Source organism: Rousettus aegyptiacus, unplaced genomic scaffold (genome assembly GCF_014176215.1).
Source record: "Rousettus aegyptiacus isolate mRouAeg1 unplaced genomic scaffold, mRouAeg1.p scaffold_m13_p_15, whole genome shotgun sequence".
NCBI lineage: Eukaryota > Metazoa > Chordata > Mammalia > Chiroptera > Pteropodidae > Rousettus > Rousettus aegyptiacus.
Genome location: NW_023416290.1, coordinates 25,560,121 through 25,586,807, shown reverse-complemented (window position 1 = coordinate 25,586,807; position 26,687 = coordinate 25,560,121). Strand labels below are relative to the sequence as shown.

The 26,687-nt window shown below is 38.6% G+C and overlaps 1 protein-coding gene and 1 pseudogene across 1 annotated transcript in view; both read right to left on the bottom strand.

Moving 5' to 3' along the window:
- LRRC69 (leucine rich repeat containing 69) overlaps nucleotides 1–26,319 on the bottom strand; it is a 94,648-nt gene extending 68,329 nt beyond the window's left edge. The window contains exons 1-3 of the mRNA XM_016147813.2: nucleotides 25,769–26,319; nucleotides 15,275–15,401; nucleotides 10,704–10,776 (exon numbers count right to left, since the gene is read on the bottom strand). Coding sequence (XP_016003299.1) covers nucleotides 10,704–10,776; nucleotides 15,275–15,401; nucleotides 25,769–25,951 — 383 coding nt within the window. The 5' untranslated portion in view covers nucleotides 25,952–26,319. The remainder of the gene's footprint in view (nucleotides 1–10,703; nucleotides 10,777–15,274; nucleotides 15,402–25,768) is intronic.
- On the bottom strand, nucleotides 11,341–12,452 carry LOC107512350 (annotated as a pseudogene).
- Nucleotides 26,320–26,687: the final 368 nt, after the last annotated feature.

Genomic DNA, 26,687 nt, shown 5'->3' with positions numbered 1-26,687 from the left:
AAGTTAAATACAAAGACAGAATATTAAAAGCAGCAAGAGAAAAACAGATAATTACTTATAAGGGAAAACCCGTAAGAATGGCATCTGATCTCTCAAAAGAAACTATGTAGGACAGAAGGGTTTGGCACAAAATATTCAATATGATGAAGACCCAGGATCTACAACCAAGAATACTTTATCCAGCAAAGCTATCGTTTAAAGTCGAAGGACAGATAAAGAGCTTCCCAGACAAAAATAAGCTAAAGGAATTTATCACCACCAAGCCAGTATTACAGGAAATGTTGGAAGGACTTCTATAAGAAGAAAAAATGCAAAAGACTCATTTCAAATTAAAAGAAACACATAGACTAAAAGGAAGGAAATGAAAAAAGATGGACCTAGAAACTATTTAAGTCAGATAGAGAAAAATAAACACTATATGATTTCACTCATATGCAGAATCTAAGTAATAAAGAGAACAAACTAATCAAAAACAGACTCACAAATACATGGGACAATTTGGTGACGGACAAAGTGAAGGCGGGTTTGAGGGGCTGAGAGAATGGAGTGAAGGGTTAAAGAAGTACAAATTAGTAGCTAATGGATGGTCACAGAGATGGGGAACATGGCCCAGGGAATGCAGTTAGCATTAATGCAGTGTCTAGGTGGAGGGTCAGGGGAGGGAGAGAGCAATTGGGGGGATCGTTTTATAAACTATACAGATGTCTATCCAATGTAGTATATGCTTGAAACTAATTAAAATAAATAAATTTTTAAAAAACTAAAAAATTAATTTTAAAGAGAGGTACGGCCATGCCACCCTGAACAAGCCTGATCCTGTCTGATCTCAGAAGCTAAGCAGGGTCAGGCCTTGTTAGCACTTGGATGGGAGACAACCTAGGAAGACCAGGTGCTGTAGGTGTAAAAAATAAGAAATCTTGCAATCTGTGAGGTCAATCAAGGGTTGTTTTGTCTAATAAATAAATAAATAAATAAATAAATAAATAAATAAATAAATAAATAAATGAATGAATAAATGAATGAATGAATAAATGAATAAATGAATAAATAAATAATAAAATTTAAATGTTAAAGAAAGGTCATGAAAATTAACAGACAAGCCTACTAAATGTAAAATTGGGGTCACAGACTACAAATTACTGTCAAAAAATCTATTGTAATTTTATATTATAGTCATAAACAATTTGTAAAACAAAAGTTTTAAAACTCCATATACAGTAACAGCAAAAAAAATACATAAAAATATAAAAACACATTTAACAAAAGACATCAGAAGACCTCTATACTGAAAACTATAAATCATGACTGAGAAAATATAAAGGAGTTCTAAATAAAAGTATAGATGATGTATCTTGTTCATATTTAGAAAGAAACAATATTGATCAGATGGCAATTCTCTCTAAACTGATCTATAGATTTAACTCAGTCCAAATAAATTTTGACAGTTTTTGAGTAAAAACTGAAGAATCATTTTTAAAATATATATGGAAATTCAAAATACCTAGAATACCCAAAACTATAATTAAAAAAAGTCAAAGGGCTTGCATTAATTGATTTCAAAGCTTACAATATAGCTACAGTTCAAGATAGTACGTTTTGGGAGGCATGACAGAAAAATAGATCAATGGAAGAGAATGAAGAGTTCAAATAGGCCCATAAATGGTCATTGACTTTTGACAAAGGTGTCCTGACAATTAAATTAAGAAAAGACTGTCTTTCAACAAATGATGCTAGAACACCTGGATAAACTTTAGAGAAATGTGGTTATGAAGGAAAGAAAAGAAAAGAAGGGAGGACGAGAGAAAAGGCAAGAAGGAGACTTTGCCTTAAGGTTTACTTCAGATTAAAAAGCTGAAAAGAAGGAAATTAAAGGAGCCCAAATTTCTCAGTAAAATAGGGAACCAAGTCATTTGCAGAGAGTACACAGGGTAAAAGAAGGATGAGCCCATGTAGATAGAGAATAAAACTATGTAGAATTCCTGTGGAGAGAGAAATGGAGAATGTTCTTCACTAGTAATTGTCATAATCATTATTTTAATTGATTCTACTCTGAATTACTTTGAATTATTATTACAGTTGGCTTTTTTATTTCTTTGTTATTTCAAGGCACTAAACTGCTCAGATGCTATTGTAAATACGTTTTGTCACTCATTTGGTTAACTAAAGAGCAGAAGTGATACAGGACATCACTTGTAAAACTCTTAATCTTTTAGCAGGAAATGAAAGGGGACATCTCTTGCTGAGTTCTTAATCCTTTTAGTAAAGCTTGTTAAGTTTTCTTTCCTCCTTTCTTTAGGAAAAAGGCCCTCTCCCTCAAATCCCAATAATTGCCCCGAAACTGGTGACGCAGATCCTCTGGCTATTGATAAGGGTTATCAGCCCATTGTTAGCAGCAATGGAGATATGCCAGACAGAGCCCTTAAAGTCTGAGAGGAGAGGGGACTTTAGGCCAAAGGTCTTTTTTTACTCTTTAAGAAATATATTAACCAAGCCTGTTTCCCTTTATTCATTTAATAGGCAAATCAATAATAGAAATTAATAGATATATGATTTAAATAACAAGTTCCTATCTTCTTTTCCTTGTCTAGGGACTGAGGCAGCACTTCAGCAGAAAACCCAAGACCCCTCCCTGACTAAGGCAGAAAGGAAAAGAGCTCCATGAAATCCCAATAGGCAGGGACAATGACCCTTCTCAGCAGGAAGCAGATACAGAAGAGACCTCCCATCCCTCAACATTCATAATAAAAAGGGGGTTCATGACTGTTTGGTTGCTCATGGGCACCATTACACCAGCGGGAAGGTGGCTCAATACCTAAGATGGCCAATGCCTCACGACCAAAGTTACAGGAGAGACTTCCCGGGCGGACAGCGAGATCAGCCAAACAGAGAAGTCCCTGCCCTGTAACCCCACCGACATCCTGGGCCAAAACTTTTAAAAACCGCACCTATACCCCAGCCACGTGCGACTTCCTTGGCCCTTTTCCTCGGGACCAGTGAATCTCGCCTGCAGAACCTAATAAAGCCTGTTTCATACTCCGCTTTGGCTCAATTTCACCCTCATTCTCATCTCCTCCAGCCAATTATTTGGTGCCAAAACCTGGGAGGGGCTTTTAGCCGCCTCTCGGAGGGGCAGCTACCCTCCCCTGGACCAGTCTCTGACTCATTCTCTCTGGACCCCCGCTGCTCGTGAGTAAGTTCTCTCCCCTGTCTTCCCTCTGCCTCCCCTTCCTCCTCGGGGGGCCTAGCCCTAGCCGCCGCTGCACCTAGCGCTCCCCCACAGCCAGCCCTTTTGTTAGGGCCTCCGCCACCTGTCATCCTCAGAGATGTCCGAGACTGCCCAGCTTGGCCCTGTGGCTTTCGCCACTCCAACCCGGGTCTCGGGTTGGGACGATGATGCTCCTCCCAGTCCCCGACTCCAAGGGTGAGGCTAGATCCATTAATTCTGACAAAATGAGAGACTGACCATGGGCAACACCGAGTCTAAAGCAGACCCTAAGACACCCCTGGGGTGCCTCCTGGCCCACTTTGTCTGCCTGGGTTACACTCAGACCTTAAAAAAAGAAAAAACTGCTCTTTCTGTCCTGAGTTGCCTGGCCACAATATAACCTGTCCAATAGCTCTCACTGGCCTCCCACGGGCACATTTGACTATCAAGTCCTTAACGACCTAGAAAATTTCTGTAAACAGAACTCAAAAGACTCCGAAGTTCCATATGTACAGGCTCTTTGGGATCTGCACTCCCGTCCAGACCTTTGCTCCCCCTGTTCCACCCCCCAAATCCTCCCGGCCCACTCCCCCAACCGCTTACCCTGTTTCCCAAGTCCCACACCCCCCACTGCCTCTTCTTCACCCCCATCTCCCAAACCTCCTATCGACTCTCCTCCGGAACACAACCTCCCCGAACTCCTCGGCTCTCCTCCGCCCCACCACTTTCCCAAGCCCTCAGCTCCCGCCGCCCCCGATTCCTCAACCCCACCCCTGCCCCAACCACCGATGCCTCCTCGCTCTCCGTCCCCTCCTCGCTCTCCTGTCGCCGCCCATACTCGATATCATCCCCGATCTCATCCCCGTGAACCTGACTCCTCTACTGGCCACCTCTTCTCTCTCTGAGAGGTGGCCGGAGGAGATGGAATAGTCAGGGTTCATGTTCCTGTCTCTCTCCATAGAAAAACACCTCGGTTCCTTCTCGGCCAACCCATCTAACTATATCAAAGAGTTCCAATACCTTGCCCAAGCTTACGACCTGACTTGGCACGATATTCATGTGATTACGTCCTCCACCCTAACCCCCAAAGAGAGCGAGCACATTAGGGCCACGGCCGTCCAACAGGCAGACCACGACCATCTAGTTGATAATACGGTCCCTATTGAGGAAAATGCTATCCCCCGAGAAGACCCCCATTGGAACTACCAACCCGGCCAGGGATCTAACCTTCCCCAGAGAGATCTATTTGTCTGATACCTCCTACGAGGTATGGAGACCGTGTCTAACAAAGTAGTCAATTTCGACAAACTCCATGAGGTTACCCAACAAGCTGATGAAAACTCCCCTCTCTTCCTTAACCACCTCCAGGAGGCTCTGACTCAAGATACCCATCTAGATCCCAACTCTCGCAGCGGGGCTACCGTTCTAGCCTCTCATTTCATCTCCCAGTCTGCCTCTGATATTAAAAAGAAACTCAAAAAGACTGAAGATGGTCCCGAGACCCTGATTCAGGATCTGGTAAAAATGGCATTTAAGGTATTCAACGCCCGAGAGGAAACGGCTGAGGCTGCCAGACAAGCACGCCTCCAATGAAAAGACAGCCTCCAAACCCAAGCCTTGGTTGCAGCCCTGCGGCCCACGTTGGGGGGACCACAGTCATCTGCAGCCTGTGGGACCCACCCTAAAGCTACGCCACCCGGTGCCTGCTTCAAGTGTGGCAAAGACGGCCACTGGGCTCACCAATGCCCCAATCCTTGACCACCAACAAAGCCTTGCCCTCAGTGCAAGCAGCCGGGCCACTGGAAGTCTGACTGCCCGGGCCTTCCTCAGCCCTCGGCGCCTCCACGTGGAGGGGAGGATGAAGGACAACACCCGGTTTTTGAGCTCCTAGGCCTGGCCGAAGACTGAAAAGGCTCGGGTTCTGGCACTCCGGTCACCCTCGCGGAGCCCAGGGTCATGCTCCAGGTAGCGGGTAAGTCCATCAATTTCCTGATGGATACAGGGACTACCTATTTGGTCCTTCCCTCTCATTCGGGCCTTACTCTTCCTTCCAAGATCACTGTTGTCAGGGTAGATGGAACCCCTTCCAACCCCAATCAAACCCAACCCCTCTATTACTCCTACGAAGGGATCCCATTCACCCACTCGTTCTTAGTCATACCCTCCTGCCCTGTGCCTCTGCTAGGCCACAATATCTTATCTAAACTCCATGCCACTATCTCTTTCGACCACGTGGCACCCTCCTTCCTAATGGTTCTCCACCCAACTTTATCTCCCGACCCTGCACTCCCTGTCACTAACCTCCTTCCTGATGTAAACCCATCTGTATGGAATACAGACACCCCTACCATTGCCACTCACCATGAACCTGTCCGTATCCAACTAAAAGACCCCACCTCCTTTCCCAGCCGTCCCCAGTTCCCAATCTCTAAACAACACCTCCAGGGATTAAAACTTATCATCACTCACCTGCTGGCACAGAACCTCCTTGTCCCTACAAATTCCCCCTGTAATACCCCAATCCTCCCCACTAAAAAAACCTCCGGCCAGTACCGCCTGGTCCAAGACCTCCGTATCATTAACTCTGCAGTCGTCCCTCTATCTCTGGTCATTCCCAATCCATATACCTTGCTCTCCCACATTCCCCCGACACCTCTCATTTCTCTGTCTTTGACCTTAAAGATGCCTTCTTTACCATTCCCTTACACCCTGACTCTACATTCCTCTTTGCCTTTACCTGGGGAGACCCTGACACACATCGAACACAACAGCTCACCTGGACCGTCCTCCCCCAGGGCTTTCACAACAGCCCACATCTTTTTGGCCAAGCCTTAGCCTCTGATTTAGTCACCTGTGACCTTTCACCTTCCACTCTACTTCAATATGTCGATGATCTTCTTGTCTGCTCTCCTTCCCGTAAAGAATGCCTCCAAGCCTCTCCCACCCTCCTTAATTTCTTATTCTCAAAAGGCTACCGCGTATCCCCCTCTAAAGCTCAGATCGCCCAGTCTACTGTAACCTACCTTGGTCTCTCTCTCTCTCTCTCCCTCCACTCGGGCCATTACAGCCGAGTGCTTACAAGCTATCTGTGATCTCCAACCGCCACGCACGGTGGCTGAAATTCAGTCAGTCCTTGGCTTCCTTGGTTTCTTCCGTCACTGGATTCCCAACTTCGCTCTCCTTGCTAAACCTCTATATCAGGCTGCCTGGGTCTCTCTCATCCACAAAGGCCTTACTGTCGCCGCCTCCTCTGGCATTCCCAACCTTACGACCTGCTTTCTCTGTGCAGCCCTTGGACACTCCCCCCCACCCCCACCCCCACTGTACCTCTACTCCAGCTTCCAGGCAATTTCTCCAGACCAGAATCTCTCCCCCTTCCTATTGAGGGAGTAGACCTTTACACACAACACCTAGACACCATCCCTGTTTGCTTTTTAAACCACATGTCCTCCATCTGGTGCAACTCTACGTCTCCCATAACCCCCGATAAACCTTTCTACAGCCCCCCCCCCCCAAACTTATGTCTGGTGTAATGGGACCATCTCTAAAAGTCTTTCCACTCCCTTACCAACCCAGCTCTGTCTCCCAGTGACCCTCATACCCCAGCTTACTATTTACTCCCCAGCCGAACTACAGCTCCTCGCCATTCATGGATCCTCTTTTCCACCTGAAGAAACCTCTATCACACCCTCCTGACAGAAGCGCACCGTCTTCTTACCCATTATTGCCAGAATGTTCCTAATGGCTTCACTTGTTGCCATGGGCCTCAGTGCCAGGGCCCTTGCTAACTCCATAACCCTCCAGCTAGATGCCTCTGCAGAATCCCTTGCCTCTCTCCAGAGAGAGATCATCTCACTAGCACAGGTAACTCTCCAAAACCGCCGAGCCCTAGACCTCCTCACGGCTGAAAAATGGGGCACCTGCCTATTTCTTAAAGAAGAGTGCTGCTACTATGTCAACGAATCAGGTATAGCTGAAACTCGGGTAGCTGCCCTGCACAAACTGAGTGCAGAACTTCACCAACAAAAATTTGCTAATGACACTACTTCATGGTGGCACTCTTCTATGTTCTCCTTCCTCGCCCCCTTTCTGCGCCCTCTGCTAATAATCTGCATCCTTCTCCTCTTAGCTCCTTGTTTTATAGAGTTCCTAAAGACGTGGTTTCGTGAGATATCCACAGTCACCATCCACCAAATGCTGCTCCAGCCGCTTGGCCCCTAACAGCCTGTTCCCCAACTGGGTGACGTGGACACCCTGGCTCCTTGAGATACCCCTCCTACGCCGCCCCTCCTCAGCAGGAAGCAGCCAGATGACACCAACGTCCCTTTTCCTATCTTAAGGAGTCAGGAATGTTCGGTTGCTCATGGGCGTCATTACGCCAGCGGGAAAGTGGCTCAATACCTAAGATGGCCGACGGCTCAAGACCAAAGTTACAGCAGAGGTTTCCCAGGTGGCAAGATCAGCCAAACAGAGAAGTCCCTGCCCTGTAACCCCACCGACATCCTGGGCCAAAACTTTTAAAAACCGCACCTATACCCCAGCCACGTGCGACTTCCCTGGCCCCTTTGCTGGATCAGTGAACCTCGCCCGCAGATCCTAATAAAGCCTGTTTCATATTTCGCTTTGGCTCAATTTCACCCTCATTCTCGTCTCTTCCAGCCAATCAATGACTCTTAGAAAAGAGTTAGGCAGTAAAGTTAGGGGTTTTCGGATCTGCCTGTAAAGAAACTGAGGTAATCCTATTCTAGAAGGGGTCTGCCCTAGTCCACCCACAATTAAGCAAGCAGGAATGCATTTTTGGACTAAAAGGAATTCATAGAAAGAAACAAGTGAGCAGAGAATTAGGTACCAGTTTAAACCAGCCACTCGTACCTGTGCAATAAAGACCCCAACAATCTTTAATTCACCTGAGCCTCATTATACCATCATTATAATATGATGCATATGCCCAGAAGTTCATTAATATCATTATAACAGACTGAATTCTAGGAATGAACATGCGCAGAAAGCAAATGATGAATCACTGAGTCCAGTCAATCTTAATTGTCAATCAAGGGAGATCGCCCCTCTGAAAAATGTAACTACCCATAGCAAATAGGTATAAAAACCCCAGGCCTTTGAGTGACGCTTCTCTTGCTCAGACCAGCTTCCATGTCTGGAATTGTACTTTGCCTTCTAATAAAGCTTTTCTTTTCTACTGTATCTCAATGTCTTGCTCAATTCTTTGTTCAAGACATCAAGAACCTGGATGATGCTTCAGGAGAGGATCCTCACTCTCAAGGTATTAGAAGAGAGGAATAAGTAATCTCCCATTGTTTCCACTTCCACAAAACAGGGAGAACTCACACTCTTCCAAGAGAAAACTATAGGAAATATATATTTGTCACTTCCTCCTGCCCTTCTTCTTCTCCAGTGGGTTGAAGAATAACCACTGAATGATGAATTTGGAAAAATAACTAAGCCCTTCGGCTTAGTCTGTTCCCCTGTCCTTTTTTTCTGAGAGATTCTGTCCCCAGGATGCCCAAGTACTCTTTCTCTGCTTGTGCAGTTCTGCCCATGACAGAGTTATTTAGAGGCAAAACTTTTGCCTGCTGAGATTTGACTTCAAGTCCTTGAACCAATATTAGTTTGTCAGTCAATAAACAGAACTCCTCTCTCCCCTACCCAGGTTCTGAACAAATTGAGAAATAAGACATGGGATTCAGAAATAAGGGAATCAAGCATCAGCATGGAGTTGAAATGACCGTCATCAGGCTCCCTCCTAGTCCTCCTGAATTAAACATACCTACCATACATCCTTTCCTGCTACGGTGGCTGCTTAATTGATGGCAGAGCAAAAGAAGGATACTGAGACATGTATGGTGGACGCTTTTCCAAAATTCACTACTAAGTCAATCTTTTATATCTAAAAAGGAATGAATGAAGGAAACAAAAAGAAAAAATAATAATAACCAATAATAATGAAAGCTGACATTCACTGAGCACTTACTATGACCCAGGCTCAACCCTAAATATCTTTGATGAATTTGTTTATTAAAGCAACCCTATGAAGTAGATGCTATTATTGTCCTTATTTTGCAGATGAAGATACTAAAGTATGGAAGGGTGAAGAAACTTTCCCAAGGTCAAAAAATGGAGTCACACGTGGGGAGGTAACATTCGACTTACATCTAGGGCACAGCTAGGATACAGACGATCCAGAAGTATCTGTAAAAAAAAAAAGTATGGACCTACACCTTTTCCAATTCTACTTTTTTCAGTGGAAGTTTTCATTCATCTTTCTAACATATTATCATAGATTTATACAGTTCCTTTAATAGTGTACTTTGTACTCTAGAGCCAAGCTGACTAACTTATGAAATCATAACATGTTACAGCTGCAAGAATTTTGAAGTTCATCTATTTAAAATTTTTCCTATATATATGAGAAAGCTAAGGTCTAAGACAATTAAATTACTTGCCCAAGGCCATCATGCTGGTTGTACAAAGATATGACCTGAACTCAGTTCACCTGATCTTCCAAGATGCCCTTTTTTTTTTTATTATTATATCATCAATATATTTATTAATCAACTGAAAAAGTGAAAAAGCAAGCAGACAACTATTGGAATTTTCATTGCTATAAATATTCTTCTCATTAAGAAATTAGATTGCTTCAAAATTTTTCCTAGTTTTTCTGAATTAAAACATTACTTCTCTGTTGAAATCTATCTATAGACCTCTAGCAATATAAGTATAGATCTTTTCAAAGTGAATTTGAATAGACTTTAGGTGCTGCCAAAAGCCCTTTTTTGAGGACTATTCATAGTTTTGTGTTCTCTCAAAAATGAGGATGCTCTTATATTGTAATACATGTTTCTGTTCACCACACAATGAAGAGAGTCTCCAAAGTAAACCCTAGGAGAGTTCTCTATCTGTCAGAAGAAAAGCACAAGACGGTGGTTTGCCTACAGAACAAGCCCCTCAGCTGGCTCCAGAAAGGCTCTGTACTGGCAGCCTATCTGTGCAGATGCACAGGAAGGAGAAAGAACATTTTTTTGTTGTTGTTATTTCTATTGATAAGAAAATATAGGTGTGTTTTTTTAAAATAAAAATGATGTCTTAGTTTTAAATCCTTTTTTTTATAATATATTTTCTTTTGAGCTGAAAATGACTTACTCATATGAAATAGATATGAAGTAAAATTTAATGTCACCAATTCGATGGTAATGCAAGGTCCAAGAACCCCAGAGCTGGCAGATCAATAACACAATCAACTTTAGAACTTTGTTTCAAACGCCCAGTTTTACACTTAGACTACCAAGCCATGCTGTTTCTCATTTCTCTGAAGTGTTTAAGGAATCATCTGCTTAAAATTAGTGCCTTGCCTCAGTCCTTCAGATGTCTCTTTGCTACTATGCATAAATCCCACAAGGACTTTAGGCAAGGCACAATTGTGCTCAGACGCCCAGGGTAGGTTGGAGGAGGTGGGAGGTTAACTAATTATAAACAAAATTACCTGCTGACTTCTTCAGGAATCCACGTGAGCAGATTGTTGTTCAGATTAAGCAGGATCAAATTTTTTAAGCCATCTGTTAGAAAGTAATTTTAGTCACTTTAGCTACATGTTAGAAAATAATTTTAAACCACTTTTCCATATACCTTTGTTTTCCTTTTTATTTCTTGCTGTAGCCAAGGCTCTTTAGGTTGCTGGTAAACTAGCTTAAACTAGCTTAAACAAAGGAGGTTAATTTGTCACAAAGTTATAATGCTAAGTTGTTGGGAGCCATTAAGAGACACTGAAGAAGTCACGTAGCTGATAGCCATGAAGCAGCTGCTGAGACTGCTTAAACAATGGTTCTAGGAAGCAGGTGTGGAGTTAAACGTTACTGACCCTGGAGGAGAGGTTTGCCTCCTAAAGAAATCCTCTTAAGATAGTGGAATGTTTTACAGCCCAGAAAAGGATGTTTGTACCCTGAGGGAAGGATATATAGGAACTTATGTAAATGTCAGCATTCCTATGGTAATGTACATTGTGCTTTGCCATTGTACTTTGTGCTTTGCTATCGTACTCTGCTATTGTATCCAAAAACTTATATAAAGGCTGTGCTAAATAAACTCGGGGCTGCAGCAGTGAGACTGTATGCCCTCCCGAAGTGCTTTCCTGTCTTCTTTTTTCTGAGGCTTCACCCCCCTCTTTCAGGTACTGATCAACCTTAGCCGGCTGGCTCCAGCACTAAGTCATGGCTGCTGAGGACAAAAGGTACAGTCAAGTTACCATGAACTGGAATGAGAAACTAAAAAGTACCATTATCCACGCTCTTTTTTTTTTTTTGACTCAAACAGCAGTACAATAAATGTTTGTTGTGTAAATGAATTAAGTCCAAAGGTTCTTCTTTATTTGTGACATTCATCCACTCAACAGGAAACCACCAAGGTACATCAGCCAAATGCCCCATGCCTACCAACAGCAGTGAAGTCGGCACTCAGCTCAGCCAGGCTCAGCATGTGTGTGCATCCAAGGAGACCAACTCAGGTACACATAGCATCTTCTCACTGCTTTTGTGCACACCTATCTAGTTGGGGGAGAGGGGCTCACCTCTCATGCTTGTGCTCCAGTGCTGCACAGCACCTCCGTGAGATTGCTCATGACAGTAGTCACTTGGGGGCCAAGAATGGTAAACTCTCTGGTGAAGAGAGTGATGTGGATGTGGTGTGTGTTTAAGTGCCCGTGCTACTCCAGGGCTAGGGTCTTCTTGAAGTGGGAGGAGTAGATGTGTGCTAGCACATGGAACAGGTATTTCCCAATCTTCACCAGTGACTCAAGGGAGCCTGGAAATTCTCTACCATATTTCATGGGGAACACATCCTCATTGGTCAACCAGCTTCTACATGGAGCTCAAGACTAAGCTGATGAAAGGGGCAGAGGGTGGAGGAGAGGGGGCTTTGCACTTAATCTTCTTTACCTATCCTTTGCATTACTAATACTGGGTGTCACACTTGGCCATCGTCTGGCATGTCTGTCCTGTGGAGAATTCTGAGATAGTGCTATAATGGCAGGAAGTTGTGGAGAAACATCATGGTTCATTGAAAGATAGACCTCCGAGGGCAGTACCATCAGCAGCTTGAACTCAAAGTCAGTGATTCTGTTCTTGGTGTACTCCCACTCCAGGTACACCTTGTTCTCCTCTTCATCAGGGCTCTTCTCATAGACTTCCCTATGAGCCAGCCCATGGCTGTGCAGGCCCACCACTCTGCTGCTCCACATGCTCAGCCCTCAGACCACAGCAGTGGTGGTGGCCAAAAGTCATATTAATATAAATATGTTTTATATATACAGATAATATATGCATGTTATATAATTAATTATAAGCTCATACATATGTATTGGCTATTTACATATACATAGTCCTTTGTCTGCTTCATTTCCTGGGCTTCTGATACTTCTGAGCACTGAACCAAATTGTGATGTCCAAGGAGACCCAGGCCACACTCCAGGATAATAGACTGTCTTCCCCACCCTGAGCTTCTCAAAGTCTGTTAATTACATACCATCTGGGAATCTCTGCAGAACACAGAGCGCAGAACATAGTTTCATTTCTCATTATACTTTCTCTCAGCTTCATACTCATGTTCCATCTCCCTTTTCCCGTCCCAAGTCTTTCTCTTTTGAACAGATTTTCTTTAATTTTCCATGTATTTGTAGCCATTCCACAATTCCTGCATTTGAGTGTCCACAGACAGGATAAACAGTTTTCTCAGATGAAATGAAAATAGGAACCAAGAAGATAACAAAACATAGCAGTGGGCCTGGTGGAAATCCACCCGGCCCAAGTGTGTTGAACTGGAGAGCATATGCCTTATCTAAGAGGGCAGCAGCCATTCAGCCAGCTCTTAGCAATTGCTGTTACAACAACGTGGTTTCAGTGTTGCCTAAACTTTCTTTTTTAAAATGAACAAAAAGAGCCAGAAATCCAAGCTTTTATGTGAATTCTCTTGATCTGCAAATGTTTGTACTAAACTCAAATTTTTTTAAAAAAAAGCAAAACAGAACCAACCTGTTTGTGGACCAGATTCAGCCATGGGCCACCAGTATGCAACCATTTTCTTAATTCATGTGATTAGCTCAAACCAATTAAACTGTTTCAGATTTTATCATAATCCGCAAGAAAGAGAATATGACTGACCCAGCTTAGGATACATATCTGTGTTGTGAGAAACACCTGTAGTCGTGGCAGGATGCCTGGTGCTTGGAGCAACAAGGTCATCAGAGTGGATGTGGACTTGCACACAAGGACACATTGCAGGGAGGGCGCACACGCCTGACCTATTCTGGGACTTCTTACTCTAGGGACGAGGATGGGAAAAAGATACCAGAGAAGAAATAGTTGATAACACGGTCGTGGCCTTGAGGCTGAGTCTGGGAATTGGCTGTAGTTTGTAATTGCTAACCTGATAGTAACTAATGATGTTTTGCAAAGCCAGCTTTGTGAGGGAGAATAAAAAGCTATGGAAACAGGGGTAGAGGCTGCTAGCATTGTCATACCTTGCCATTTCTCCTCTCCCTTATCCATGTTAGTAAAAGCATTTCCAGACTCTGACTCTTCTTCCTAACCATCTCCGCAACATATCTGGCCCTGGTCTAGTCTGCTCTGGACAGGCGGATAGGGTCGTTTCATACATGCTAGACAGTGCTCAATCCCTGGACACCAAACTATTTCTGCAGTTGGATAATCAGGACCTGACATAAAACATAATTTATGTCAATCATGTGAGATGTTCAAAATTCGACAGCCCCAAGTTAAGAAATACAGAAACTAAAATATATAAAATTGTACACACATTTTATATATTTTATAAACCTCACATTTGAGAGTGACATGAGAAAAAATTTCTGTGTAGAAACTGAAATTAGCATTAATTAGGTTGTTATATATCTATATATATAGAGATATATATCAGGTTTTACTTATGCTATATATATAGCAACCTAATTAATATATATATATATTTATATCAGGTTTTACTTATGTTTATCCCTTAAAAATAATTTATAAAATAATATTGTCTATTTGCTTGCATGCCCTTAATTTTTTGTATGTAAACTGTTTTCTTCCTAAGTGCATTGTAATTGAATGCTAAATCTATGGCTTTGCATATATAAAGTACATAAGCATTGTGTTTGTTAAATGTTTGTTACAGGTCTTATTTTGATAAAAATATTTCTCCAAGATACATGATCTAAAATTTTGAAGTACTTTAAAGAAATGGTACCAGAGTCTATTTGTGCTACTTGTCAAATATACCCCTAATTTACTGTCCCATGCAATAATATCCCGAGTAAAGGATGCTGGGTGATAAGAGATTATATATAGTACACATTCCTCAAAAGTTCATGGAACCTTATAAATTCTTTAATATATCTCTTGTTTTACCACTGAAAACAAAGACATAGAGTGATGAAGTGCCTTACTAGAGTTAATGGAGCCATAAAAATCACCTAGAATTCTTTGTCATGTATCCTATTCTTACGCCCACTCTACCTTTATTAAATAGGTAAAGTTTCATACTGAATGGGAAATTTATAGGTTGAAAGGAAACACATATACAAAAAATGAATGCCAATTATTGGATCCCCTATCTTTTTTAAAAAAAATTCTCCTCAAATTGATTTACTTAGTATATTGATCAAAGACTGTGACTTAGCATCTGAGACAATAAAAGTGTGAAGAACAAATAGAGCTGTAGGAAGTTTTTTCTTGATTTGATTTCCAACTAATTTTTACTCTGGCATAGAGAAAGGGCCCATAGATTCAAGAGTCTAAACATACACTGATTCTGAAAAAGTAAAAATTCACTAACACTGATGCTTACTTAATTTCTTAGGTCTACATGTAAAGAAACATATTACAATAGTTAAAAAAAAAAAAGTCCCCAAATTCCTTAATGTCAAGAATATGCCTAAATATCTCCAACAAAAAAAAAGATTAAAACGTGTAAATCTCCTTGTTCACTTTAGTTCCAAATTGTTAAATATAATAAGGGGATTAAATTTGATGCTATAATGTTGCTTTTCTTTGACTAACTTACCACATGCTCCAGATGCAAATCTATGAATTCTATTTCCAAATAAATGGAGTTTCTTCAGGGATGTAAGGTATTTCATCTCTTCTGGAACTTCTTCTAAAAGGTTGTTTCCCAGATTTAGTGCTGTCAACTGCAAGCATAAAGAAATTTAATAGACTTGTACATTACCCATCTACGAATGAGAAAAAAAAATAATTAAGCCCCTTCACTGAGGTTCCAACATGATTCTAAACAATTATTTCACATATACCTAAAATGATCTTTATAAATAAAGTTCATTTGGGCTCATGTTCAAACACTTTATGTTAATTAAAACAATTCAATTCTCAATTTAAGCACTTATTAAAATTGTTGCAAACCATTCCAAGGGTATTTAAAGATACAATTAATGATCCATTCATATGCACTTGAGTAACTCAAGAATATCTTAATATTGTGACTCACAGACTCAAAACCATTAAAAACTCAGCAAACAAACTAATTTCCTGAAATCAGAAATATAGCCCAAAATCTGAGGTCCTCCTGTCGTAATACACCCAAATGAGTTTTTTTTGTTGTTGTTTAATTTAGACCAATAAGACTTCTTTATTACATGAATAGAAAAGTTGGGATGGGGGAGGATAAAATGATTCTGTGATGACAAAGTTTATAAGAGAAACTCCTGACAAGGTATGGTAGGGTAGAGAAGATCTACCCCATAGGTGCCTGCTCTACCAATGAGGATTGGTTAGACATAGGAAGTACTGCACATAAGAGGAGTTAGAAAGATCCTCTTAGATTCTCTAATCCAATAAATCAATGATACAAGATTGTTCCCTAAAATATCATATTTTTTTATTTGATATGAAATCAAATTGCATCTTCCAAGATATAAAGAGTCTTTTCATTCACTCTCAAACCTATTTACCATTCAGATTTCATTACCAACTACATATTTCGGATTTTTAACATTAGGAGTAAAAGAAAAAGAATCATAGGAGTTCAGACAAATTAATGTATTTATATAAGACAAAAAAATTTTAAGAAAAAATTTTAGGCAATTTACATTTATATTTAAATGTCACCTGGTACTTGGTATGGATGCATGTTAATGATTTAAATTAATATAAAGTAGATATAGATTTATTTACAATGAAATTCATTATCCTTACAATTCGTAGAAAAGGTTTTTGCTTCCATACATGTACTCTTCTTAGATTTACCAGTCCTGGAAACAAAGGACCACACATCCACCATCTTGGAGGCCTTATTCTTCTATAAAGGTGAAGTTAAAATATCCAGACATACCTTGTCTTCTTACACTTCACTTTATTACACTTCACAAGTGTTGTATTTTACAAATTGAAGGCAAAACCCTTTGTTGGGATTTTTATTACATTATATGGTCTGGAACCAAACCAGTATCTCCGAGGTATGTCTGTATTTATGCAGCCATTCTAATGAAAAAAAGTAATCCAGAGTCTATGACTATATTAGTTTCCTAGTGCAATTGTAACAAATTATCAAAAATTTAGTGGTTTAAAACAACACAGATGTATGAGCTTAAGTTCTAGAAATCAGATATCAGAAACGGGTCTCGCTGACATAAAATCAAGTTGTCAGCAGGTCTATATTCCTTTCTGGAGATTCTAGGGGAGAATCTGTTTTCTTGCTTTGTCCAGCTTTCAGAGGCTTCCCGCATTCCTTGGCTTCTAGCTTGTCATTTTATCCTCAAAGCCAGCAATGACTGGTAGTCACTCTATTGTTCTCTTCCACATTTAAAGATCCTCATAATTATACTGGGCTCGTGTAGATAATCCAGAAAAATCTCCCCATCTCAAGGTCAGCTATCAACTTTAATTCTGTCAGTACCCCAATTCCTCTCTAACATGTAACTTAGCATAATCACAGATTATGGGGATTAGGAAATGGGTATCTCGGGGAGGCAGGCATTATTTGTCTATCACAATGACTATTTGAAGACTTTTCCAAAATGGAGGTAGATTTCACTCTTTTGCATAAATTTAGTTTTAAAAAAGTCATAGCAGAAGGCCAGTGCCGACAACCTAATAAAATCTCTGTGATACTTGTGAGGAATACAAGAACATAAGGAATCATTAAAGGTCTGAGATTTTACCCAGCTTGCAAAATAACAGTTAACCTGCTACCACTTCACAGATGCTGGTAGGAAGCATGAGACCCCTGGGAAAGAGACTAAAGGTAGTTTCTTACCCGCAGCAACAAAAGTGCCCACAATATTACTATTTTTGCACCAACAATGCAGACAGTCAGATAATATCTGGATATGCAATGGCTTGTGTTACAGAAAAGAAACCATGAGTTTAGAGAATCTGAATCTTTTTAAATGAGCAGAAACCTTCTGTGCCTGTCCTTTGTTCCAGAGGAAGAGATAAAGCCATCTCTAAGGAAGCAGGTGAGTCAACATTTATTTTTATTTCATTAAATTTATTGGGGGTAACATTGGTTAATAAAATTATATAGGTTTCAAGTGTACACTAATACATCACATGCATACTGGATTGCGTGTTCACCACCCAAAGTTAAATTTCCTACCATCACCATATATTTGACTTCCTTTACCCCTCCCCCTAACATTCATTCAAAAATATGCATTGTATGCCTACTATGAGCCACTAATTCTAGGTACTGAATATACAGCGGTAAATAAGACATCTAAGTAATGCATTTACTCTAAAACCACTTACACAGTAACAGTGAAATAATTGAATGAATGAGTAAATGAATGAATAGCTAAGTAAATTAATAAGAAAGATAACAGATAGTACTAAGTGCTGTGTAGATAACTTTTAAAATGAGGAGATAGCGATTGGTTGATCAAGAAAGCTTGTCTTAGAAGTTGATATTTAAACTGAGATCTGACTGACAATAAGAAAGAAAAAAAATAGCCAAAGTAAGAACCCCAAAGCAGGAACATTCTTAGTATGGTGGAGGAGCCAAGAGATGTGGCTGACATGGCTTGAGCATAAATGGTAAAGGAAAACCTAGAAAAGTGAGGTTTGAAAGGTATACTTGAGCCAGGATATGTATTATTTTGTAAATCAGGGTTAAAAGTAGGGATTTTACTCTAAGTGAAACAAGAAAGGACTGTAGAGTTTTGAACAATTATGTAGCATTATTTGATTTGTGTCTTAATGGGAGCACTATGACATGTATAAAGAATAGTCTTCAGGTGAAGCAAGAAGCAAAACACAAGTAACACAGGCATGAATGTAGTGGTCCAGGTGAAGCATCAGAAAAAGTGTACTATAGAGGAAATGTGTGAAAGCAAAACTTTTGCTATGAGAGGACACTAGAAATTAGGAGGAAGCTGGAGGGTTTGTTTCCCCCTAAAATAAAATATATCACAGCTTATTATATTTTGATGAAAATAATCCTGTGAAGAATGAATAACTAATAATATAAAGAGAGGGATAATTGTAGAATAAAAATCCTTTAGGAGATGAGAGAGGATAGAATCCAAAGCACAAGTGGGTGCTGGCCTTAGATAAAAATAGGGACTCTTATTCAAGGTAGTAGGCAGGAAGGTAGAGAAGGTGTATGCAAATCAGAGCACAGGAATTGATTTGGTAATGGAAAGATGAGAGAGTTCCTGACTGATAGCATCTATTTTTTCAATGAAATATAAAACAAAGTTATCTGTTAATAGAAAGAGATGTAAGAGGTTTGATGAAAGGTAGTTTTAAAGGGCAATCTAGAGAAATTTAGTAGAGTGGCTGATTCAACTTAGCTCCCAAGATGATTTAAAATGGATATATGACCCAAGAAAAGACACTTTTTCTGGGTGACACATTAACTACATGGCCCTTTGGCTAGAACAGGCTTCCATGTGAAAGTCTGAGCTCCACACCAAATATAACATGTAGAAGAGGAAGAGGGTGCAACTGAAAGCCTCAAAATTTAAAAGTTTTCAAAGTTAAAACTAAGATAAAGTGAATGGATTAGGATTATTCTTGATAGAATAGGATAACTAAAAAAAGACGTATTGATAAAGATATTTTAAAGGCCAAGTGGTTATACTCTATTATCATGGCAAATATGTCAGAGATTCAGACTAAATTACATAAATTATACATAAGGTCCAGAGACACCACAGCAAGAAATGAGTAACCCTTGAGATATACCTCAAAACCCAATCTAAATGTTAATTAATCATATTTATTATAAGTCTACTATGTGCCTGGTATTATTCTGAATGCTACAGTAAAAAAGACACAGATAATTCCTCTCTCATAGTGCTTATACTTTAGGAAGTGAGACAGACAAATAATTTCTGTTAGAGTTATTTATATGCTACACATGAAGGAAAGGAAATGGGATAATGGAATGGAAAGTAACTCAGAGCTAGACTGAGTCATTACGGAAGACCTCTATGAGGAGGTGATGTTTGAGGCGAGACATTTGAGATGCCTTGACACGGTTACTCTAAATGGTGTGTTTTTCACAAAGGGTTTCAGAAGTAGCAAGCATCCAGAAAGGGCACACACAGTGTTTCATTAGTGATACTCTCTATGGTATGCACAGCTCCTGAGGGAAGGCTTTAGTCATATAAGAAACAACTACTTCGTAAATTTAAAACTTACATTACTTCAATTAAGTAGATATAAAATAAAGTTCTGCTGGTATTTTCAGAATGTAATTCTTCAGTCCCTTGGAAACTGGCATATTGACATAGATAGGTACCATTGCTACTAAATGGTTTCTTATGGACCCATTACTAAGAGAATTATAGCATCTTACAATCCAAATGAAGTTTTATAAGTCACCTAGTAGCATATTAATTGTAAATGACACAGTAATGGGTAATTTTTTTTATCTAGCTAGAAAGTTTTATTTATTTGTTTATTTTTATGTTTAGGCTCTCTGAAACTTCTACTCAATTATTCTCGCAGCAATTATTAAATAAGTTTTATTCCCCTCCTTTCTCCCACATAACGACCTTTCAAATTTTTGAAGATTGCTATCATATTCCTCCTGAAATTTTTTCATTCTTCCTTAACTGTTTCCCTCAGGATATAATTTCCAGACCCATCACCAATCTGGTCACTTTCTAATTTTTTCTAAGTACCTCTCTCTGAAAAACATGGCACCTAAGGTGATACAGGAAATGTGGTCTCACAGTATAGATGTTAGTGGGACCAGAAAATCTCCCTCAGTCAGATGACTACACTTCTATTAATCCAGCCTAATCTGGCATGCACTCTTTAAGCAGCAAGACATATTGTTGGCGCATAATTAATTTTGTCTGTGTCAATGAAAACTGCTAAGTTAACAGTCAAAGAGATAAGCCACATCTCAGACTTATGCAATTGAATTATTTTCTTAAATGTAATTATCCCTGTAAAAATTACATCTTGTTTGTTTGGGCTCAAAAGACATCTCAAGTGAATGTGATGTTGACATTCTAACTTCAAAGTTTAAAACTGGACAATGTCAATGGACAAATCCTTTTTTCCCATCCATACTTAGGTTAATGCACTCGCCATTTTTGTAATCTTATGGTAGCCAACTTTGGAATCACCTAGAACTTCTTTCTCTCCACCTATATTCAGTCACCAAGGAAATTCTCAAATTTCCTTTTAGATGCAACCTTTTCAGCTACATACCATTGCAATTACTTTAATAATAGTAATCATGACTGCCTGATTACAGATAGCATTACATAGCCAAAGAATGCAAAGAATGAGGTGTGCTATCATTTAAATTCCCTCTATTCAGTCCTGCTAGATGATATATAAACTGCTGCCCAAATAATCAATGAGGAATTTCCTCACCCAATATTTTCTAAATGTGTTCAACCTCCCCATAGTCCTTTCCACATTTTGCACACTTGCCTTAAATTCTTCCTAAATTTGAATAGATTCATTTGATTGCACTGGCCTACTCATATCTCTGTGTTATAACCTATCTTTGGCCTGCCTTGAAATAGATATGTGTGGTTCCTCTCATGTCTTGGATATGAGATAAGCATCTCTGTATCCATGGATGCATTTGCATTAAGAAATCTAGGTTTAATGTGTAGCAATCCTTGTACAAGTAGGAGAGAAGAGGATAAGAAATCAGAAGAAAATGATTTAGTAATGATAACATTAACATTTAACTAGAATTTAATAGGTATAGGTACCAAATACTGTGTCAAGCAGCCTTATACATTGCCTCACAATACCACCAGCTTTACAGAAAAGGAATCTGAGGTCCAGGCTATGATTTATGGTGAAATAGCTTAGCTTCACTCTATGGCCTACCGTTAACTTTTATACTACACTGTCTACTGTTGCTCAGCATGATTATATATAAGCCCATAAATGCACATAATATATTCATTCATACACACACATATATAGATACATAACAGAATTATCTTGTATGCAACACATGGAATTCTCATTTTAAATATTCTTATTCTATTGGTTTACACACTTATTAGTCAGTATTGTGCAGAAGACAAAGCACAGGCTCTGGAGACCATCTGCTATGCAATGTACTAGGTAAGTGATTTCAAGCAACTTACTCTAATTTCTAAGTTTCCTTTTTTGTTTTTTAAATTGGGGATAGCAGCATCTACTTCTAAAGCTATTTTAAGGATTGGCATAATAAAGTGCCTGAAAAATAGTAGATATTATAAAATACTAGCTATAATCTTTTAGACCCAGGAGACCATTTCACAAAATGTTAGACATGCATGATACTAGAAATGCAGTAGGTACTTCAAATATATATAGACACTTCCAATTGGCTTTTAAATTTTAAACTTAATTTTTTTTCTTAATGATTTCTAACTCATTTTTTCAAAGATTTCTAAATTCACATCCACTTTTGAATGACATTTTCAGGAGACGAAATATTGACCACAGAATAAAGACTTTATGTTAATTTATTAATTTTACCGGAAATTTTTGTTTGCTTCTACAGTGATAATGTGTTTCAGGATTGTTCCCATTAAACTATCACTATACCTTGGTTTTCCAGTTGTTATAATGGATGTCTGTGTTAAATACTCCCCACTGGTATGTACCACCTTATCTACAAAGCCATCCTCATGTACATGCATGACACTGTGTACAATTTATGGCCAAGTATTATCTTCTGCTTTGTATTATATTGATTCAAAGATATATTATATCTCTACTATTAAGTGAAAATTTCACAATTACAGGGACTCTATGTGTTTTGACTAGCATTCAAAGAATTGTATCTGGAATGCAATAGTTGCTCAGTAAATGTTAGTTGAATGCTACCTGCTTAGGATATATCTGTAAACATAGTTCAAACTGTGGAATAGTCATTACGGCTCCACATCATTTTTTTTTCAAAATCAAGTATCTATAGAGCTCAGCCAGCTCCAATCTGTCCAGTTTGATTTACTTTCTTCTAATGGGCTACATACTTTTCTATTCTAGCCATCAGCTCATTTTCACTAACCCTATATTTAATTCAATGTATCATATGTACATCTAGAACTTGGTTCAGGCAACTTCTCCTAACAACATTTAATTATGCTATGCTTGTAGCTATTAATTACTAATAGAAAGCGTTATGCTATTTATGACATCTTTCAATTACTTCTTTGATTTTTAAAATTGTATCCATGACTAATTTGGGTAAAAACTTTTTCTAAGTGTAAAAAACCCAGCTGAAATGTCCAACTTTACCTGGAAGTCCTTCTGAACTAGATCATGGCTTGATGATACTATTTTAGAACAAACTATCAGATAATTGGCCTATAACAAATATAAATATGTTTGAGCTGGTATATGAAATATTAATCCTTAAATTCCTTAAGGACAGTAAATATTCCCATTCATTACACCTACATAGTACATAATATACTGTCAGGTTCCATAAACTATTTAATAAAAATATTGAATCAAATTAATGAGAAAAATAACAAAACTTTTACATTTTTCTAAGTAGCATATGTACGACAAAGGTAATGAGGGAGGGCAGCATTATGGCTCACTCAGCAAATTCTTATAAATATCTTCTTTTTTAGAAATCAATGGCATCTTTAAGACCACAGATTTATTTACTGTGTAAATAATCTATGTCCATTATTTACTCTGTAAATAATATATGTCCATCTTTTGAGTATTTCTGGCACATTTTATTCAAGCTGCTTTTGGAACTCCCATTATAATGGGCAAAAAAAATTTTTTTTCAAAATCCCGCAACCCTGTATGAGAAAAATTGCTAGTTCATGAACGGCTAAACAATAATGTCTTTAGCCTGAACCTGTTTTGCAAAGCACTTTAAGGGTAGAACACAAGAAGTTTCAAATCAACCAAATTCTTTTTTAAAAGTAAGGTATAATTTCTTCTTTAAAAGCAAGGTCTAAGCTGAGCCACCTCCTTATTTAAGAAAACCGAAAGCAAACAAGTCAAAATTTGGATCTCTTCTAAATATTAGAAGGATGAGGAGGAAGATAACAGGGGAGCCACAAGAAAACAAAAATAATAGTAATCAGATTCTCAAGTCTTATTTCTGAGGAAATATATTTTACAATCTGTAATTTTTAACTAAACAACTATTAAATATGAAAGAAGAATACACATTTCAGGTATATAAGAGTTCCAAAATTTAACTAAATACCACATACCAAGATTAGGATGTTATCTAGAGATTTATACCTACAAAAATAAAAGAGTAGATTAAGAAAGAGGAAAATAGGAGATACAGTGGTCTAATTCAGGATAGCTGTAAAAAGATTGTTCTTGGTGGACAGTGTGCAGAAAACCTGAATAGTAGTCAGTTTAGATTGTGTTAAAAGGATGGAGCCTCCTGGAAGAAAGTCACTCAAGGAAAAAACACATTGGATAGAATATGTAATAAGATCAAGTTTTAAATAAAATGAGGACATGAAAAAGCCAAAAGGCACAAGAATAAAAAAAGCCAATTAGAAATTCGAGGAAACAAAAATGTTATATAAGAAAATATAATCATAGTACATTAATTGACTCCATGTGAATGATATTTACTTCATAACATAAATTTTAGAATTCTCCGAGATGAAATAAAAATTTAATTGTCGTTATAACTGAATATATAAATGCTATACATCTTATAAAAGTAAGTTTAGAATTTATAAAGCAGAAGACAGGAAGAGCTGAAGGTGGATTACTGATGCTAACATTTCCATTTTACAAAGTGGGGATTAAAAAAGATTGTAATTGATGAAAGAAGAAATGAAGGTGTAATAATATGAAGTTTAAAGGAAAACTATGAAGAAAATAAACATAAATATAATTATACTTAGAAGATGAAGAAGAGTGATATCTAAAATGGGACAAATCAAGAAAAAAAATGAGTTAAAAGTAGTTATATATGGAGAACAGGATTGGGAGCGAGAGTGAGTGCGACAGAAGATAGTTGTTTTTTGTTATAAACCTTTTACAGTATTTGATTTTCTTAAAACAATGCACCCCGTTAATTCATTGGAAAAAACAATCAAGCAGAGGGTAAGAATTGGCTCAGGGCTTGGTCAAATCCTAAATTCTTCTGCACAGAAACTCCTCTGTCCCATTAGAAAAGTCCAAATCCTTGTTGTTCTTTAACTACAAATGTACTTTTAGTATTGCTTTATTTTTTGCAAAGATTTGGCAACACAGATTAAAAGCTCAAATAATTTTGTAAACCGAAAAGAAAACGAGGTAGGCGAAAGTAAGAAAATAGAGATTTGGGGGTAGGGGTAGTTGTTACGCTGGGGGTAATACTGAACTCAAAACTAATGAACTGCAATGACTTAGCTGGTTATAGGTTCGTTCCATGATGATGACAGTTTACAAGTGAGCAAAAAGAAAACTGCAAAGTTAATATCCCTTGCCTCCTCTCAATCTCAAGACTTTTAGTAGCTGGTATTTCACATTGTTTGGCAGAAATGTTTAACATAAGCTTCTGGGATTTATTCATGTCAACTGTTGCTCTTTAAGAAGGATATTCTTTATTTAACATACTAATATTCTTTTAGAGACTACTTCAGAGTAAATGAATGTCCCCTCCTTCCCATTCTCTTCCAACACTCCATTTCAAAGTTCAGCTTACTCTAGGAAATTGAAAAAGAACCCCCTCCCTAAATCCAAACTGTATGTTCATTCCATATGCAAAAGCTTCAGGATAGTCCCCAGGATGAACAGCATCTTGGGGATCCTCAAACCACTTCCAGATGGAGCCCCCAAGGTAGACAAGCAGATCCAGGCTCCCAACATTTTTCGGATGACAGCATCCAGAAAGTTGATTGTGGCAGAGACCTAATACTCTGATTCTAGATGTGAGCCAAAGTTTACCTGAATAAGTTGAAACATCTTCTTCCCCTGTCATATGCAATTCTCTAAGGGAGAAAACTTGATGTTCTCTCACAATGCTCAACAGTAAGTTCCCAGGAAGCTAAATCTACAGAGATTGAATGAAGCCTTATTGTTCTCCCAACTCTTTTCTTCCCTCCTATTTTCTATCCTCAATCCAAAAAGATGTGCTAGTCCTCACCTGGGTCAAGGTGCTTATCTCTGGGCACACTTTGGGAATTAGGTTATTCCGAAGGTCTAGAGTCTTCAGGCCAGGCAGTTTTTCTAATGTTGATGGCATCTTTGTTATCTTCTTCCCATTCAAGGTAACGATCTTAGTACTCTTACCACCCCTTAATGCTCTTACTAACAACCTTTCAGCCATGGGCTTAGAAGAGAAATAGAAAAGGGAGGAGGTAACTATTAGGGATTAAATTCTTTATTATTCATCTTTAGAACTCTAATTGCAGAATTGGTGTGTCATGGAAACAAAAACATTCTGAGGCCTAGGGGGTTGAAGGTGGGAGGCATCAGATAATTTCCTGAGTAAAAAGTAGAAAGAAGAAATAGCTGATTCCAGGTTTTGAGGAGGAAATATACAAGACGATCCTAGGATATCTCATGCCAGAGACATGGAAGTTATTGAAGACTAATGAGATCATATCAAAAGAACACAGAAGCCAACTTGTTAAGGACTTCACTGGTCTAAAATAGGAAAACTTGAGAATCCGAAAGAATAATTCTGAACTGAAATATATCAAAATATAATCAAATCTAAGAGTTCATGATGGTATTTTAAAAAAATAAAAGAAAGTCATTGATTACATTGGGACTTGCTAGGAAACCAACTCATAAGTCTGAAAATTAAAAAAGGAAAAAATGAAGCATTTATGCTGCTTTTCTAGTACATGATGAATTTTAATATAACTTAATAGTTTAAAGTTTTTATTCACAGAAAGATTGAAGCTAATAAATGAGGAAGAAAAATAGATTTAGAAAAAAAACATTATTTTTGCAAATTTTAATGAAATAATGAATCTATGAAAAGATAATTGGGTGTTAAAAGTAGTTGAGAGGTTAATGACAAATTTATAAGTAAGAAATCAGGCTAATAATGCACT